The sequence below is a fragment of the Xiphophorus maculatus genome, chromosome 21 (genome assembly GCF_002775205.1).
Source record: "Xiphophorus maculatus strain JP 163 A chromosome 21, X_maculatus-5.0-male, whole genome shotgun sequence".
NCBI lineage: Eukaryota > Metazoa > Chordata > Actinopteri > Cyprinodontiformes > Poeciliidae > Xiphophorus > Xiphophorus maculatus.
The window spans coordinates 21,054,481-21,070,253 of record NC_036463.1 but is presented as its reverse complement, the minus strand read 5'-3'; the positions used below and the strand labels follow the sequence as shown (position 1 = coordinate 21,070,253).

The following is a 15,773-nucleotide window of genomic DNA, read 5'->3' as shown; positions in this document are numbered from 1 at the left end:
ATCAAAGATGGAATGTTCTTCTGTTTTCCATGTCTCTGTTTGAAAATTCCCTCTAATTCACCAAGGCCTCCAAACCAGCTGATGAAGTGGAGTGATACAGCAAACATCTGGCTAGCTTGTTAGCTCCCACTAGCTTCCAAAGAGTTCACGGTAAACTAACATCTTTCTACTTTAAGTAAAGGTAGTTATAACTGATAACACCTTAACAGAACCTCACTTCAAAATAAGTGAGGTTCACCATCTTAAGTCGTCTTCAGGGGCTGTAGGAATAGTTTCTTAAAAACAAGCTAATTTAACATATACAGTATGTCAGTAGTTAAGTGGTAGTGCTTTAGGTTTTACCGTGTTACATTTTGGTGTACATTTGAACTCACATACTGCTGGAAGAACCTTTATTCTAGAAGGTTCTACCCAAATCAGTAATTAAATAAACAGATAGCATGTTGCTGTATCGACCTCAAGGCGCCTGCTGGATTCTCTTTGCTAAGCTAACCAGCTAATCAGCCTGTTAAAGGAAACAAACATTGGTGGCGAACAGAGCAGCATACAAGATTATATGGCTATTGATTTTTATAAAACAACTCTCATGGGAAGAGCTTGGTCGGCAGGCAATGATCCAAGATGTAAGGTCAAGAGCTGCTTTTCAAACCTGCTTCGTTCAGAAATATTTACACTTCTGAAAAAAAACTATGCATGGCTGAAGTCCAGTAATCCATCCATCAGACTCAACAAATTTGTGTTTAAGACACCAGTTGACATTTGTTATTTAGTGGGTTGCAGTGAAGTGCTCCAAATGGTTGTTCCCATTTAAATCAACCAGGCAGATATAATAATTAGCTTACTTTGTACCATAAGGTGAGAAGCCACAAGTGGATAAAGTATGTTGATATAAATCGCACATTCTAAATGTTTCAGCAGTTCATGCAAAACTATGTTTACTGAGCCTTTACAACATTTCCATTAAAAAGGTTGTAGTTAATTACCATGAGCCTCCATTATCTGAACTAATATCTATACTTCTATGTAAAAAAATGAAAAGAAGTTAAGAAAATAAAAAGTAACATTCAAAGTTTTACTGAAATTTTGAATGAACTACTGCAACCTTCTTGGGGATTGGAGGTTTTTTTTTTAGGAAGATGGAGGTCAGCTTTGCATTTCTAATCTCTGAAAACTAATCTCTGTTATATGAAGTCTAGAGAGTTAGATAATGACTGCTAACAGTCACTGAGGAGAACCCCACTTCAAAAAAATCTGAATTATTTTAAGAGATATTCATTTTTGTAAGTACCAGTAACTTGAAAACTCTAGATAGTTGTTCAAATGAGAAAGAAGAGTTTTTAAAGATTGATAATGTAATATTCAAAGTAATATGTTTAGAAATATATGACTCATTTATTTAAAGGCAGCAATTTTAGTTTGCAAAAGTTTTATGAACAAACAGTATGCTTTTTAAAAGAAAAGTGAATGAAATAAATGTTAAAATGGAGTGCTCATCTTAAACATATAGCTATGGAAGCTTTCAGACATTTTATTTTGAAAAGTAAGAAATTAATATATATTTTAGAATATGTTTTGTTTTCATTATTTAGTCAGTCAAATAATTTTAAATATGTTGCAAAATAAATCGCCAAAATATAATTGCAATTATATTTAAATAATTGTTTTTCTAGCTGTAAATGTTGAATTTTAATTTTAAAATTTTGAACATCATCATGACAAAGCGAGCATGTAATTGATGCATTTTATTGTGACATGGGGAATCATAAAAAAAAAGAAGAAATAAAAGAAACAAAAACATTCATTATAAAAAAGATGAGGTTGTTAAAAGGGGGGGCATATAAAACTGGGTATGGTTGTGACACTGATGTAAAGGAACAAATTGGCACAAATAAAAACATAAGAACATACGGCAATATTATTTTGGCTTGGCAAAGTCTATGTGGTTAAGGATCATCGTTCAATATGACGGCACACACTCATGCTATTAGACATACAATTAGTTTTCAAAGTTCAGTAGCTTCATATCAGGAGAGGAGAAAGAAAACTAACATGAGAGTAGATGCAGAGAGGTCACAGGTTCCAAATTTTCTGGCTTGCATGGTGAGAGATTTTTTTTTTCCACCCAGAAGAAGAAGAAAAAAAAACATTTGTTCAAAAAACATACTTCAGTATGCCGGAGTCTTGTTTTCCAGAGTTGCAGTTATTCGCCTTTTCTTCTTTTGTCCATACTAAAATATATTATCGCATTAATACAAACTACAGTATTGTACACTACATTGTGTAATAAATAAGCGTAAAGAAATGTAAAAAAAAAAAATTCGACACATAAATATAAAAGTTCTCTACAACTTAACAGACATACCCATCTTGTCGGGGGGGGTTGGGATAATACTGCCACTGTGGGACATGTACAGAACGCACACTGAAACAGAACGTAAACCAACATGAGGGACGAAAATAATACTGACAGGTAAAAAAAAACCCAAACACACACACACACAAAAAAAACGTGGTTAAATTAAACTTCATTTTGTCACCTGAAGAGACTGAGGATTTCATGATGCGTGAAACAAGTGCGCTGAACGAGTTCAGGGAAGGCAGGAGGCGGTCACGATGAGAAACCAATCGTCTTTGTTAAAACAACAGGCTTGCTGATTATTAGTCACTCAGATTAGGAAAAAGAAATTGTCTAAAATCTAACACATGAATTTGCAGGCTAAGCTCTCCTCTGTCTGCAACAGTGTTTCGGTTTATTGTTTGATTGGGACCCGGCGTTGGCTGGAAGCTTCAACAGCAACGTTCAATGGCACTTCTGATATAAGCATGCTCTCTCATTTGATTTATGTATCTATTCACAATTATTTTTGCATAAGGCTCCAAGTTTGTGGATGAGATCAGAGGTGGTGAGTAAAAAGGCAGACATTTTGGCTTTTCAGTTTCCTTTTCGTGAACGACTAGTTGGCTATTTGAAAAGAAAAAAAAAAAAAAGAGACAAAATGCAGTTTTTGGGAGCTAATGTGCCAAACTGTTTTAGTGTCCAGATTCTACTAACAAGAAGACCAAGAAAATTCATTAGTGGTTTTTAGTGATGAATTTAGTTGAGGGTTCCTATGCAGTCTGGAAGTTGATACAAGTATTTTCCACATCCATTCATCCATCCCTCATCCATTCATCCTTCCTTCCATCCATTATTTTACATTTATACTAATGGGCCAACAACGGCTTTGGGTTTTGTTTGGGAAGAGTTTAGAATCTTTTCAGGAACCCTCTCTAGTGACGCTCACTTTTTATCACTCAGAAATGGAATTGATCATGATTCGGCCAAGCTTGACTAACAAAAATAAAGAACATCAATACTGCCTGGTTCTAAAACACGTTAGCTCTCAGACGTTTCTCTCCTTAAGGCTCTCAGTCCGACCCCAACAACAGAAATCTGAACTGTAATGCTAAACGGTGTGATGGCGCAGCGCGATAATAATACTGAGGGGTTCAACAAAACTCAGCCTGTAGGTAAACTGAGCCACTTGTAGTGCACAGGATTTGTCTTTTTTTTTCTTCCAACTTAACAAAATACTGACTTTTTTTGTTCATTGGCAATAAAAAGATATAGAAATATCTCCCAACTGTACAGCTTTTAAAGGTTAAAATATGAGTGATAAAATTAGTAACACTGATAAAAAGAAAGGACCCAAGGTGTTTTAGTAATAAAACATTATCTAAAACGTGTCGGCTCTAGCTTCCAAAGTCTGTATAATGCATGTCTTTTGTTCGTTAAAATTCCTCTTCTTCGTCGTCGTCTTTCTGTTTTACTAATGGTTCTTCAAACAGAGGGAGACGTTCTCCTGTGGGGAAAAGTCACTAGTATTTTTTCAGGCACACCTGGATTTCTACACAGTAGTGATGTGTCAGAGTGAGCGGACGCCGATCCTTGGCGCGGGGCGAGGAGGGAGTCTGATTGTGTCGCACGGAGAAGCCTACTTCCTGCTTCAGTCTGTGTCTGCTTTCTCCTCCGGCGTCTCCTCCTCGTCCTGAGAAACCCCGCTCTGGTTCGTTTCGCCTCTGCTCTCCTCCTGGACCTCCCCGTCCTCCCCGTCCTCCTCCTCGGCTGCACCTCCCTCCTTATCTGTCACCTCATCTTTGCCGGCGTCGCTTTCCTCCTCCTCCTCCTGAACGCTCCGCCGCATCTCCTCCTGCCTCACGTCGACTTCCTCTTTCTCCTCCATCTCTAATGTTCCGTCCTCTCTCTCGGTCTCCATCTGCTCCTCCTTTCTCTCCTCTTTGTCCTCTTCCTCCTCGTCCTCTATCTGAACCACCTGGATGTCATTCATGTCCACCACTCCCTCCTCCTCCTCCTCGCTCTCTTCGTCCTCCCTGGTGCTGCTCCCTCGCTCGTCTGAGTCCAGTAGGGAGGGCGCCGTGTCCTGCCTCTGCCGCTCTGTGGGGACCTCGCCGTCCTCCTCCGCGGGGCTCTCCCGTCCTCCGGCCTGGCTCTGCGTCTCCTTCTTGCAGTAGGAGTAGCGGTGGTTCATGTGCTGGGAGTAGGAGCCCGAGTGGGAGAAGCGCTTGCCGCACTTGTCGCACTGGTACGGCTTCTCCCCCGAGTGGAGGCGCATGTGTTCGATCAGGTGGTGTTTGTGTTTGAAGGCCTTGCTGCAGATGCTGCACTCGTGAGGTCGCTTCCCTGCCGAGAGAGGAAATAAAATCTGCATGTTCAGATCATTAAAAACAAGCATAACTTTAAAATTGTCTCTAGTTTGACCCAAACTGCTTCTGCACTCACACTGAAGCTGAATGATGTGCATTCAACACAAGCCAATGATCCTACTGGAAGCACTTTGTCGCCCTCCGGTGGTGCTACTTTACTGTTACCTTTACCTGTTGTGGTCATTCTGTGTCCACTATCTAGAACACAGCTGTTAAACTCCAGTCCTGCATTGCCGCTGTCCTGCAGTTTTTAGATGTGCCACAGGTACAAAACACTGGAATGAAATGGCTTCATTACCTCTTTGTGTAGATCAGTTCTCCAGAGCCTTAATGACCTAATTATTCTATTCAGGTGGTGCAGCAGAGGCAGCTCTAAAAGTTGCAGGACAGTGGCCCTTGAGGACTGGAGTTTGAGACCCCTGATCTAGAATAAGCCGCCTGAAATGCTGTTGATACATAATTTTTACTCCATGGAATCCTTATCAGTAAAAAACACAAATGTTTTTGTTCCAAGTCTGGATATTTTTTTACCAGTAGATATCAGAACACTGTATAGGAAGGTGATTTTCCTCTCATGTCCAATCTGTTAAGCTAAACAACTAAACCTAGTTGTTTAGGTTGTTTGAAAAAATGAATCGGCTGAATCTCAGTCAAGTTATTGTCTGAATAATGGAGTAGGTGAAGTTTTTAATGGATCTGTTACAGAAGCACCAGCAGACCTGCTGAAGGCTCAGCTGGAAGCTCTCTCTGAGACATGCAACATGTTCAATTCAATTCAGCTCAGTAATGCTTTACTTAGCCCACAAGGAAATTAAATGTCATGATTCATATCGTCCTAATGTCTTCAAAAAGTCGTTGTGGATGGTGACGATGTGGGAAGGAAGGTTCTCTGGTAGCAGTCAGTTTCACAATGAGTCTGAAGAGGCCTCTGACTGAAGATTGTTTCTGTATGACAGTCTCACTTCGCACTGCTAATCCACCTCATTTGCTTTTGCAGCTCATCTTTAACTCAGTCCAGCTGTATGGTGAGAGATGTTGGAGTAGGGGATGTGACTATTGCTCATAATGATGTATGGAACTTCTTTTACAACTTTGGGGTCATAGTTCAAGTATCATTTTAGTTCTTGAGTTGCTAGTCAGCTGCTCCCATTTGTAAAAAAAAACAACCCAAAAAACAAACAAAAAACCCATATTGTTGCTACGGTTACGTAAAATAACAACTGTCTGAAAGGGAAAACTTAAAGTAGAGGTTTATGTACATGTTAAACTACTAACTGATTTGAGAACTCAAACAAGTCAAAATACTGTTAAAATAGAATATGCACCAACATATTTAGAAAAAACTATTTCTACTAAATGGAGGGATGAGTGGAAAACAAAAAACAGTCCTCAGGTCCCCCGCATTGTTGCGTAAAACGCTTCTACACCCTGAATGCTGAAAGTGTGCTCCATCATCAGTGTATCTAAGGAGAACATTTCAACACAAGCAGCTAGTTTCACCTAAGATGAGGTCACTTGGAGCTGAAAACTGGGCTTCGGAGCCAGGTATCAGTAATAAAGAAAAAGAAAACGCCTCTGAGAGCGCTGACCTGCGCTTGGCCACGGAATCATCATCTTCTAGTGCTCCAAATCACTACCAGAGATCGCTTCTTGCAACACACGGAGCTGTACATGAGAAACTGGCAGTGCAGAGGTGGGGAGTTGGTGGAAATAAATTCTCAGACCTCTTCTGTGAGTGTTGAGTAATGCCTGCTGGAATGGAGGTGTCCACCCTTCTTCCAGCTCAAAATCCCCCTTCGCATGCTCTCTGACTCATGTTTCCAAGCACAACAGTGAGTGGTGATGAGATGGGTTCCGGTTCTGAGGGACCTTTTGTTTTTCTCAGTTTTTTTGCTGGGTTTGTGCTCTGAGTGTGATTTCTGTCACGTTTACCTGTGTGTTCGTATTTGTGTCTCAGTAGCGAACTGCTCTTTTGGAAGATCTTGTCACACAGGTCGCAGGCGTACATGCCGCTGTCCGTCTTCTTCATCTTCTTCCTCGCTGGGCCCGAGTCGGAGTCGTTCAGCTCGTCCACGACCGAGAATCCCTCTGAGCCCAGATCCAGCCTCTCCTCCTGGGAAATGAGACATCGCATTAAGATGCTGATTATCGTTTGGTTTTCCTTTTTTTCTCACAACACAGTGATTCACATCAGCAGTGAAACTTTGCATGGAGTGATGCTGAGTCATCAGCTAGACACAGCTCTGTCTGAGCAACAGCAACAAGCCCTTCCTGTTCCGGTGGAGCCAAAGGATGGCTGGCGTCGCTTGTGTTCTGTTTTACACGGCAGATCTATGCCAACCCATTTAACACTAAGGTATAATACAACAACAGGAAATCAATGCAGCAGGCAGAGGTGCTGCCTTCAAACTGATTCAACAGATCAATATGCTGTATGCAACAAAAAGTAGAACGTGTCCTCTGAGTGGCAGCAAACACACAGTCACGTTTATAGCCATCCTGACTAGTCTCATTAAGTCTCTGGGCTAGAAAGTGCTGTAAAGTTTCAATATATAGTTCCTTGTAAAGGCCTTCATACCTTTTTTTTTGTCATTAATAGCAACTTTCTTATTGGCCAAAATGTCTTACATCTTCTTTGTGTCCCCTACATGGATTGTGTAATGGTAGACAATGGTTGTAATGAGACAAAATGTGAAAGAACTGCTATTTTTTGGTCGATACTGATTGTATTTTGGGGGGTTTTTTGCTTTAATATAGCAAAATATAGCAACTTTGTTGCAAAATGTATTGACAAAGTTGCTAAGTTGGCAACAGCAGGGTGACCATTGCTAACCTTGAACATGCAGACGTGATATTGTGTGTCTGTCAGTCACACCTCTCTCACTGCAGAGCAAAAGGAGACAGTGGATGATGTTCAGACCTTTGCAGAGGTAGAAAAGATCAATTTCTATTGTAAGAATCAGATGATTTTCAATTTTGCAAAATTAAGGAAATCTGGAGCAATTTATTTATGTACCCTTAGTGAAGCGGGTTAAGAGGTGGAGATAGTTGTGAAAGACTCTATCACCTGTTGATGTTGGGTGTTTGTGGCTCTGAACAATGAGAAGAGCTCTGGACTGCATTGCTTGACTGTGTTTTATAATATTTAAACCTAAGTTTAAGTTGAACTCTCCTAGCTGCTAAATTCCACATAGAAAATCTCTCTGCACAATCTCTAAGTCACATGTTTGTAAAGCAGCAGCCATACAGTAATAGTAGATTCTAAATAAATGTAATTTGTCTTCAAGGAAAATATAGAACTGCAACTTAAACCTGATTTATTTCCTTTGGAGCCATGCTAAGCTAGCCACTAGCTTAATGTGCCTAATATTCTAAGCACAGTGTAGTTTATAAAACTTTTTTATTAAGACTGGGGGCTATTTAAGGGTACGCACCTTGATTCCATTGAGGTGGATGGTTTCGTGCGTCTCTGTCCCTGCAGGGCTGTTAGCTGTAGTGGTGTATGTGTAAGCCAGCTGGGGGATCAGAATAGTCTGTTTGTTGCTGTTGTTGGTCAGTGCTCGGAGGCATTGCATTGTGGTTACAATATCGAGGGGTTTGGCACTTGGCTGGTTGGCGTACAGTGCGAGGGGGCTTCCCCCCATGGCTGAGAGTGGTGACGTGTCCTTCTTTGTGCAAGTTAAGTTCAGAGGTTCCTCTTCAGTGGTCTGGCGGGAGGAAGCAGAGGGGTAAACTCGGGCTGCAGGCACCATGCTCTCTGCTTCTTCTCTGGCTGGCTTTGGCAGCGACAGGTCCAGGGGTCCCTCAGTGCTCTCAGGGGTGTCGGCTTGGGTGGGACCGCCAGCTGTAAGGTTAAGTGGCGAGGGCGAGGCCGGTGAGCTGTGAGTGCCGTTGACCTCTGCTGGCGTAGCCTCTGTGGGGCTTTCCTGACTCACAGATCTGCTTATAGTGGCTGTGTCCTTCCCTGGGACCAGTGATACCACACTGTGAGATTCATAGGAGTCCTCCTCTTCTGATGGGGGTGTTGGGGCGCCCAGGGATATCTGACCCTCCTGCATTTTGCTAAACCACTTCTTTACCACATGGATCGGCAGACTGACTGAGTCAGAGATCTTGACCAGCTCATCCTTGGAGGGCTCTGCATTTAAGGCGAAATAGGCCTTGAGAAGGGACAGGAGGTTCTTGGGGTGGTTGCAGAGTCCTCCATCTGACAGCAAGGCAGCAACTGCCTCAGATTTATCTAAACCTGCTCCGTTCAATCTGAGATCCTCTTTCTTGCAGTGCTTGAGAGCATGGAGTGCTTCCAGGCCCCCTGGACAGTTCTCACACAGTAGACAGGTTGTAGTGGTCTTTTCCTCTTTTTGCTGAGCCTGGTCCCTGTTGCCTCTGACTGAAAGATCCTCGGGGAGTTTCTGGGACTTGATAGAGTCAACGGCACTCTGAGCCGGAGACACTGGCTCTTTCTTTAGGTTATGGGGTGTGAGTTGGCCCTGGTTGGGGTCCAGACTGTAATTTATAATAAGTTTCGCATTCCCATCCTGGCCTACGATTGGCAGACTGATGGCTGAGATGAGCTGCTGCTGAGGGGGGTGCAGGGTTTGAGTGGTGAGGCCTGAGTTCACCTGGCCTTTGGCGTTGTTTTCCAGCACCTGCCGTATAACGTTACCGTCCACTGCCACCTTGAGGGCATTCTGTAGGTCTGCCAGGTTGATGCTGATGGGGGACACTAACCCCACTGTGGGCAGAACCACCGCCTGTACAGTACCCTGCAGAGGGGCAGCAGCACCTCCGCTGAAAACTCCACCATTCATAGCGGCCATGGCCGGAGGCGTTATTACTGCCGGCTTGTACTCGTAATCCATGGGCTCCGTCTTGATCTGGTTGAGAGGCAGCTGCTCCTGGAGGGGCTTGCTGTGCTCCAGTTTCTCCCTGATCTGTCCGCAGTGGACTGAAGGGGATGTGGGCAGCCCCGGTGGTGAACCCTGGGCCTGGTTTCTGCTGCCCCCCAGGCGCTGTCTGCTGTTCACTGAGATGACGCTGATGCACTTCTTACTGCTGATGTGGGAACTGTAGGAGCCTGAGTGGGAGAAGCGCTTCTTGCAGTGGGAGCACTCATAGGGTTTCTCTCCTGAATAAAGCCACAGTTTGTGAAACAGAGAGAGGGAAAGCAGAGTCGGCCGGGAGGTGGGGTGGGGGGGTGGGAGGGGAAGAGAACAATTTCCATTAGTGAATGAAGCTAAATGAGCAAGCTAGGCTATAAGCGGTGCAGCAGGAAAAAGCTCTAATGCATTTCGATGATGCTTAAACGTTCGTGTAATGGCACCACTGGGAAATGCCCGTCTCTAATTGCTGTCCCATAATGCCAAAAGAAACATGATTACGGCACATTAAGGAGGAGAACCAACACACCGAAACATGATGAAGGAGATCTAAACGCAGGGAAACATAAATAAAACATAAAGCCTGCTTCAACCGAGATTGAAGCATCTGTGGCTAGCAGAGGGGCATGAAAACAACACACTGAACATGACCTGCTCACACACACACACACACACACACACACACACACACACACACACACACACACACACACACACACACACACACACACACACACACACACACACACACACACACACACACACACCCCACACACACAGATAGCATGCTTATTTGACAGGGCTGTGCTCTCACCACTGTGAATCCGGAGATGCTCCTTCAGATGGTGCTTGTACTTGAATGCTTTGCCGCATTCAGGGCACTTGAATTTCCGGTTGCCTCCGGACTGCGTGATGTGCCTCTGCGAGATAAAAGGTGAGCGGGTTGTTCAGTCACACAAGCTATGACGGTGTGACCTTTGAACTCTGATAATTCACATCACAATGCCGTTAATCAATCAAGGGCAAGAGTTCATGTTTATTTGTCGTGCTCGGAAACCAGAGGGCTTTTATGTCAAGTTTTTTTTAGAAACCTGTTTCTGCAGCAGCTACAGAAGATTTTACAGCCATTTATGAAATAAACATATCAATCATTACAGGAAGTTTTGCTAAATAATCTTAAGCCGCTCCTTCTTCTTGTGGTTTGCTTTTAAAGAACCAACTTCTGTTTTGTTTTTTGTAATTTAGAATAGTTCTCCAATGTTTTAAGTATTTCTACAAAGATTGCTTGTCTCTGATTTAGGGTAGAGACATCTAACTCCTGCTGTGAAGATACAAGACAATGGATCTTCAATTACTTTTCTGTTGTAAAGTTTTTGATTAATAACCAGCAGTGAAACATAGTGGATATGCGCTATATGCACTGTGCTGCCGGTAAAAGAGGATCTCGTGGAAATTTCACAATAGATGGTTTAGTTTAAAAAATTATCAGGAGATCTGGAAACTTGAAACTCTGATTCATGATTGGGACTCTTATTTTGAAGTGTGACAGGAAGCAGTTCTTTAGTTGTCCCGTTGTATGAGTCATGTAGCAAGGCCTTCTGGCTGTGCCTGAAAGTTCTCTGTTATGAAAGCTTTCAAGATTCCTACACCACTTTTAATGGGTTCATGTAAATAATTTTTTTTCTACTTAATAGATATATAAATAAATAAATGGAGACAAAGTGACAGAAAATAACGACACAAAAGCTTTGTATCTACTTAGTAAATTTCTGCTGTCTCTAAAGTATCTTTTAAGAATCTGGTGCTGCAGTTGTAGAAAAAAAATCTCTAAAATACTTAGATTGATCAAATATAATCTACACTGAACATTGATTCTTTGACATTCCATTTAATAAAAAACAAACATGAACATGTTCAAGACCATGTTAGATTGGTGTATGGACTGAACAAACCATGTCTGAATTATTTTTACTACTTACTAAGTCTTTTATTCAAGGTTTTGAATGTGATTATAGAATTTTTTTTCTCAAATTGTTAAAATATCAACTCAATACTGTATATTTTTTGCCTCATGGGCTGAATGGATTGTTTAAACTTATAACTGAGGAAATCAAAACATTAAATCTGTCCTGTGACTTATTGTGGCTTTCAGAAAGCCTAGAAAACTATTAAAAAACAGCTTTAAAATATTTCTACAAACTCTCTCCTTGGAAACAAGATACAAAATTAGCTTTCGGCATCTAAGTGCCAAACAGAACTTTTTACCTGATCTCGTCCTCCCTTATGAACGCTCATATGACGCTCCAACTGAGCGCGGTATGCGAAGCTGTAGCTGCACTCTGGGCAGCTGAAGCTCTCCTCTGTCTTCTCATGCCGGTACTTGATGTGCTCCTTCAGGGAGCTGTAGCGCTTGTAGCCCCGCGCGCAGTACGGGCATGTGAGCAGCTGGGAGAACGAATCAGGGGTTCCTGGATGAAAGAAGAGAATAGGAGGAGGAGACGGCGTTAAAAACACATGTTGGGAAACTCTTTGATGTTGCGCCTGAGCGGCCACAGTAACGCAGCTCTGTGATTTCGCCGATCACTGAGAGATCCTCCCCTACAGGTAAACAGCAGCCAGGTAACCAAGCAGATCAAAGCTGGTGTTTGCTGTCCTTGGCTGCACTTTGATTTCTCTTCATGTTGTTTCCACATATTCTGACAAGGAAAATAAATTACAGTTTTAGACTCTTGAGATGTAGCCATGTGATTGCCTATTGTGCATCAGGAGTGTGTGTAAGAAAAAATGAGGCTGGTAAACACGTCGCCCACCTGCACCTGAGCTCCAGACCAACAGAGGGTTTAAGTTGTTCTCTTCCCACACAGGTAAAGCATTACCTTGTTAACAAGTGATGTATTAAGCCCCCCACCTCTTCCTGGGGTCCAGGTGAGAGCTGTGGCTGGGAATGCACACACATTATCACCCAGGTAGCTGTGAGTCAGAGTTCGCATGAACGTGACAAATTTACTCAGGTGTTGCCATTTCTGACACTCCACTCCCTCCAACCCCCTCAGTGGAAGCAGGTAAAAGTTAAAAGCCCAGGAGCCGTAGCGGCTGTAATGATGTCAGAGGCTGGTGCTAATGAGGGGAGTTAACACCTGAGGTGTAACAGGCAGCAGGTAGAGCCATCCCCTCTAGAGGGAGTAATTACTAGATAGGTGCTGTAACAGCGCGAGAGCTCAGCAGTGCAAACAGTGAAGTGTGACTGAGGACAGTGCCTACGGCGTGATGTCTGGTACCGTTCTCGTCATGGACGCTGGCGTCGGGGGTGCCCTGGCGCTGGAGGTCATCGTCTGGGGCCTCTGGGTAGATGATGGCCGTGTCTCCTTGCTGGAGCATCTCTTCCACCAGGGCGTCCGTGCTCACGTCATCCTCGCCATCTGAAGCGCAGTCCTCCTTCACTGCAAAGGAACAAACACACACACTCGTTACAGATTAGCCTTCATTGATCGCTACAGCAGAACGGTTTTGGCTCTTGACACATGCCATATGTGATCATGTCGTAAAATCACAGAGTATGCCATGGTTGGAGCAGCTCCTACAGTCTGCGCTCTTGATCATCCCATGTTCAGCAGACTGGAAAGAGGCATGCAGCGTCAGGAAGAAGAAGAAGAAAAAACATCCCGACATTCACAAAGGGATGAGAAAACTCATTAGCATCAAAGGCCAGGGGCGACGGTGAGCATGGCGTTCTTTGTAAGAACTGAATGGCAAATCTCTATTAACAGTGTTAGATAAGGTACTTGTTGTGGCTGGAACTGATAATTAGGTGACGAATCTCCTCCTCCAACGTTGCAGCAGACAGAGAAGAAGCGGGAACGCTCACACGCTCTGTGCTCTCAGGTGAGGCTCGGCCTTCAGACCAACTTTGGCAAATGAGCCGAGCGTGCTCTTCCTCCGCATCACACGAGTTCAGCTTGGAAGCGGCGCACATGCTCATTATCGGAGCGTAACCTGAGGACTGAGTTTAGTAGGCACGAAAGCTTCCTTCCTTTCTCTTGATCTCAGTTCTCCCCAATGTTACCTGAGGTGGATGCAGAAACCAGGTACAGCACGTCAGCAATTAAACAGAGCACCGCTCCTCTGTGGATGTGTTAGTTTGCCTCTGTGGATCATTACGGAGAATAATTACAGGGGTGAGCTCACAGCTAAAAGCAAAGTTAGCCTGCTGTGGATACAACAGTGCTGTTTACTGGGCAGATGTTTCATGAACTCCCTCTGCTCAGCGGAGATTGGAGAATTGTGTTTGGAGAACTGCGTACAGTGTGTGTGTGTGTGTGTGTGTGTGTGTGTGTGTGTGGAGAGACGGGGCCAGCTGTGTTCTCCTCAGAGATGGGAACAGGTGTAGCACTTCATGACTCACCGACGCACAGCGAATACCAGTACTCTTACAAACAAGTCTCGGTCCAGCTTCCTCTGCGGCGCCTTGACAAAGCCGCAGAACAATGCAACGGCAGTCATTTGTTGCTATGGTTATAGAGGACTGCTGGAAGAAGCCTGCTGGCCTGTTGCAGACCTCGGAGAGATCATGAGGACAAAGAGGCCGTCTTTTTATGAACATGTCAGTGTGGGTGTGTAAAGTAGGAGAAAGCAGCAGGTGCTCAGAAAGGCCCATCTTGGAATTTGTATCCTGTACTCGGGATACACACAGCTTTCCTCCCACGACCCGAGCAACATCACTAATACCCCGAGACACATTTAACACATTCCACCTAACATGTTAAGGGAAACACTCTGGCAGTCTGGGAAACACTCCCTGGTTGTCAAGTTAAGGCTTACAGAGGATTAGCAACAAGTAAATGCAGAGCTTCGAAAAAGTATTCATACCCTGCCAACCTGTCATAAATCAGAGCTTTGGAAAAGTATTCATACACTTAGAATGTTATGTTTTTGTTTTATTACAACCACAAACATTTGTACAAAAGGCCCATGGTAACTCTGGAGGAGCTGTTCAAATCCACAGCTCAGTTTGTTGACACAACAGCTGTTGTGCAATTTACAAATCTGACATTAAGAGAAGACTGGAAGGAAAAAAAATCTGTAAGAAGTGATGTCTTGTGGCACACATGAGAACGGTTTTGGTGATGGAAGATCTCTGGGTACGCCACCCCATGGTAACATATGGTGGTGGCAGGATGATGGTGTGGGGATGCTTTTGTTTGGCAGGGACAAGGATTTTCGTTAATGCGGAGATGAATGCATTTCTGCCAGAAAACCTGCCTGTGGCTGTAAAAGACTTAAGGCTGTTTCTGGCAGGACAGCGACCCAAAGCATACAGCCAGCAGAAGCATGTCCAAAAGTTAAAATGGCCCAGTCAAATTCAGACATAAATACAACTGATGATCTGTAGCACAACTTGAAAAAGTGATGAGTCTCCCAAGTTGGATTGTGCAAAGAAGAATTGGTAAGACAGTCATTTTCTAGGAGGGAAGCGGCAATAAGTCGTTTCTCATTTCTTCAGTTTTTCTGAGATCGGCTATCAGTCGATACTTACATGAGAAACTGATCTTATCCAACAATCTTGTCTACTACCGCAGAGGTCTGAAAATGGATTGAAACGCAGATGTAACCACCAGGTTACGGCTGCAGGTGTGCAGTTAAAAATAGTCACTCCATTTTCCTGCTATATTTAGCGACTTTTCAGACAAAATTAATCACTATTGGTCAAAATTGGAATTGGCATATGTGACATTTTATAGATTGTGATTGGGCAGAAAGCTGTTACCTACCCCAAAACACTTGAAACTTTCAATTCAGAGTTATGCACTACTTCCCCAAATACAAGTAAAATACACTGAAGATTGATGTTTTAACATAGCAGAATGAGACATAAGGTATGAATACTTTTCACAGACAAAGTATTACATCCTTCCATCGAAGCTCTCCATCCATTTCTAAATAATGTTAGCGAGTGACGTGGTGCTAAAAATGTCAGGAAGTGCTGATCAGGCTGGGATTTGCTCCCTCGGCCGCATTCAGACACACCGATTCACCTCAAGGCTGCAAAATGTTGAGCCTGTGTATGTGTGTGAAGTGAAGTGAAGTCCCGTTTGGGGCTCTGTGGTGCAAAGGCATGACAGGCTGTTGTTTTCACTCCTCGCCTGTGTGATTCGTTTGCCTCACTCGGCTCTTTTTCAAGTACAGAAGAGG

At 43.4% G+C, this 15,773-nt stretch overlaps 1 protein-coding gene across 1 annotated transcript in view; it reads right to left on the bottom strand.

Moving 5' to 3' along the window:
- Positions 1-2,928: 2,928 nt before the first annotated feature.
- Positions 2,929-15,773, bottom strand: part of zeb1 (zinc finger E-box binding homeobox 1) — a 63,591-nt gene continuing 50,746 nt past the window's right edge. Inside the window, exons 3-8 of the mRNA XM_023326407.1 lie at positions 12,863-13,024; positions 11,850-12,052; positions 10,399-10,504; positions 8,139-9,832; positions 6,637-6,817; positions 2,929-4,681 (exon numbers count right to left, since the gene is read on the bottom strand). Coding sequence (XP_023182175.1) covers positions 3,987-4,681; positions 6,637-6,817; positions 8,139-9,832; positions 10,399-10,504; positions 11,850-12,052; positions 12,863-13,024 — 3,041 coding nt within the window. The 3' untranslated portion in view covers positions 2,929-3,986. The remainder of the gene's footprint in view (positions 4,682-6,636; positions 6,818-8,138; positions 9,833-10,398; positions 10,505-11,849; positions 12,053-12,862; positions 13,025-15,773) is intronic.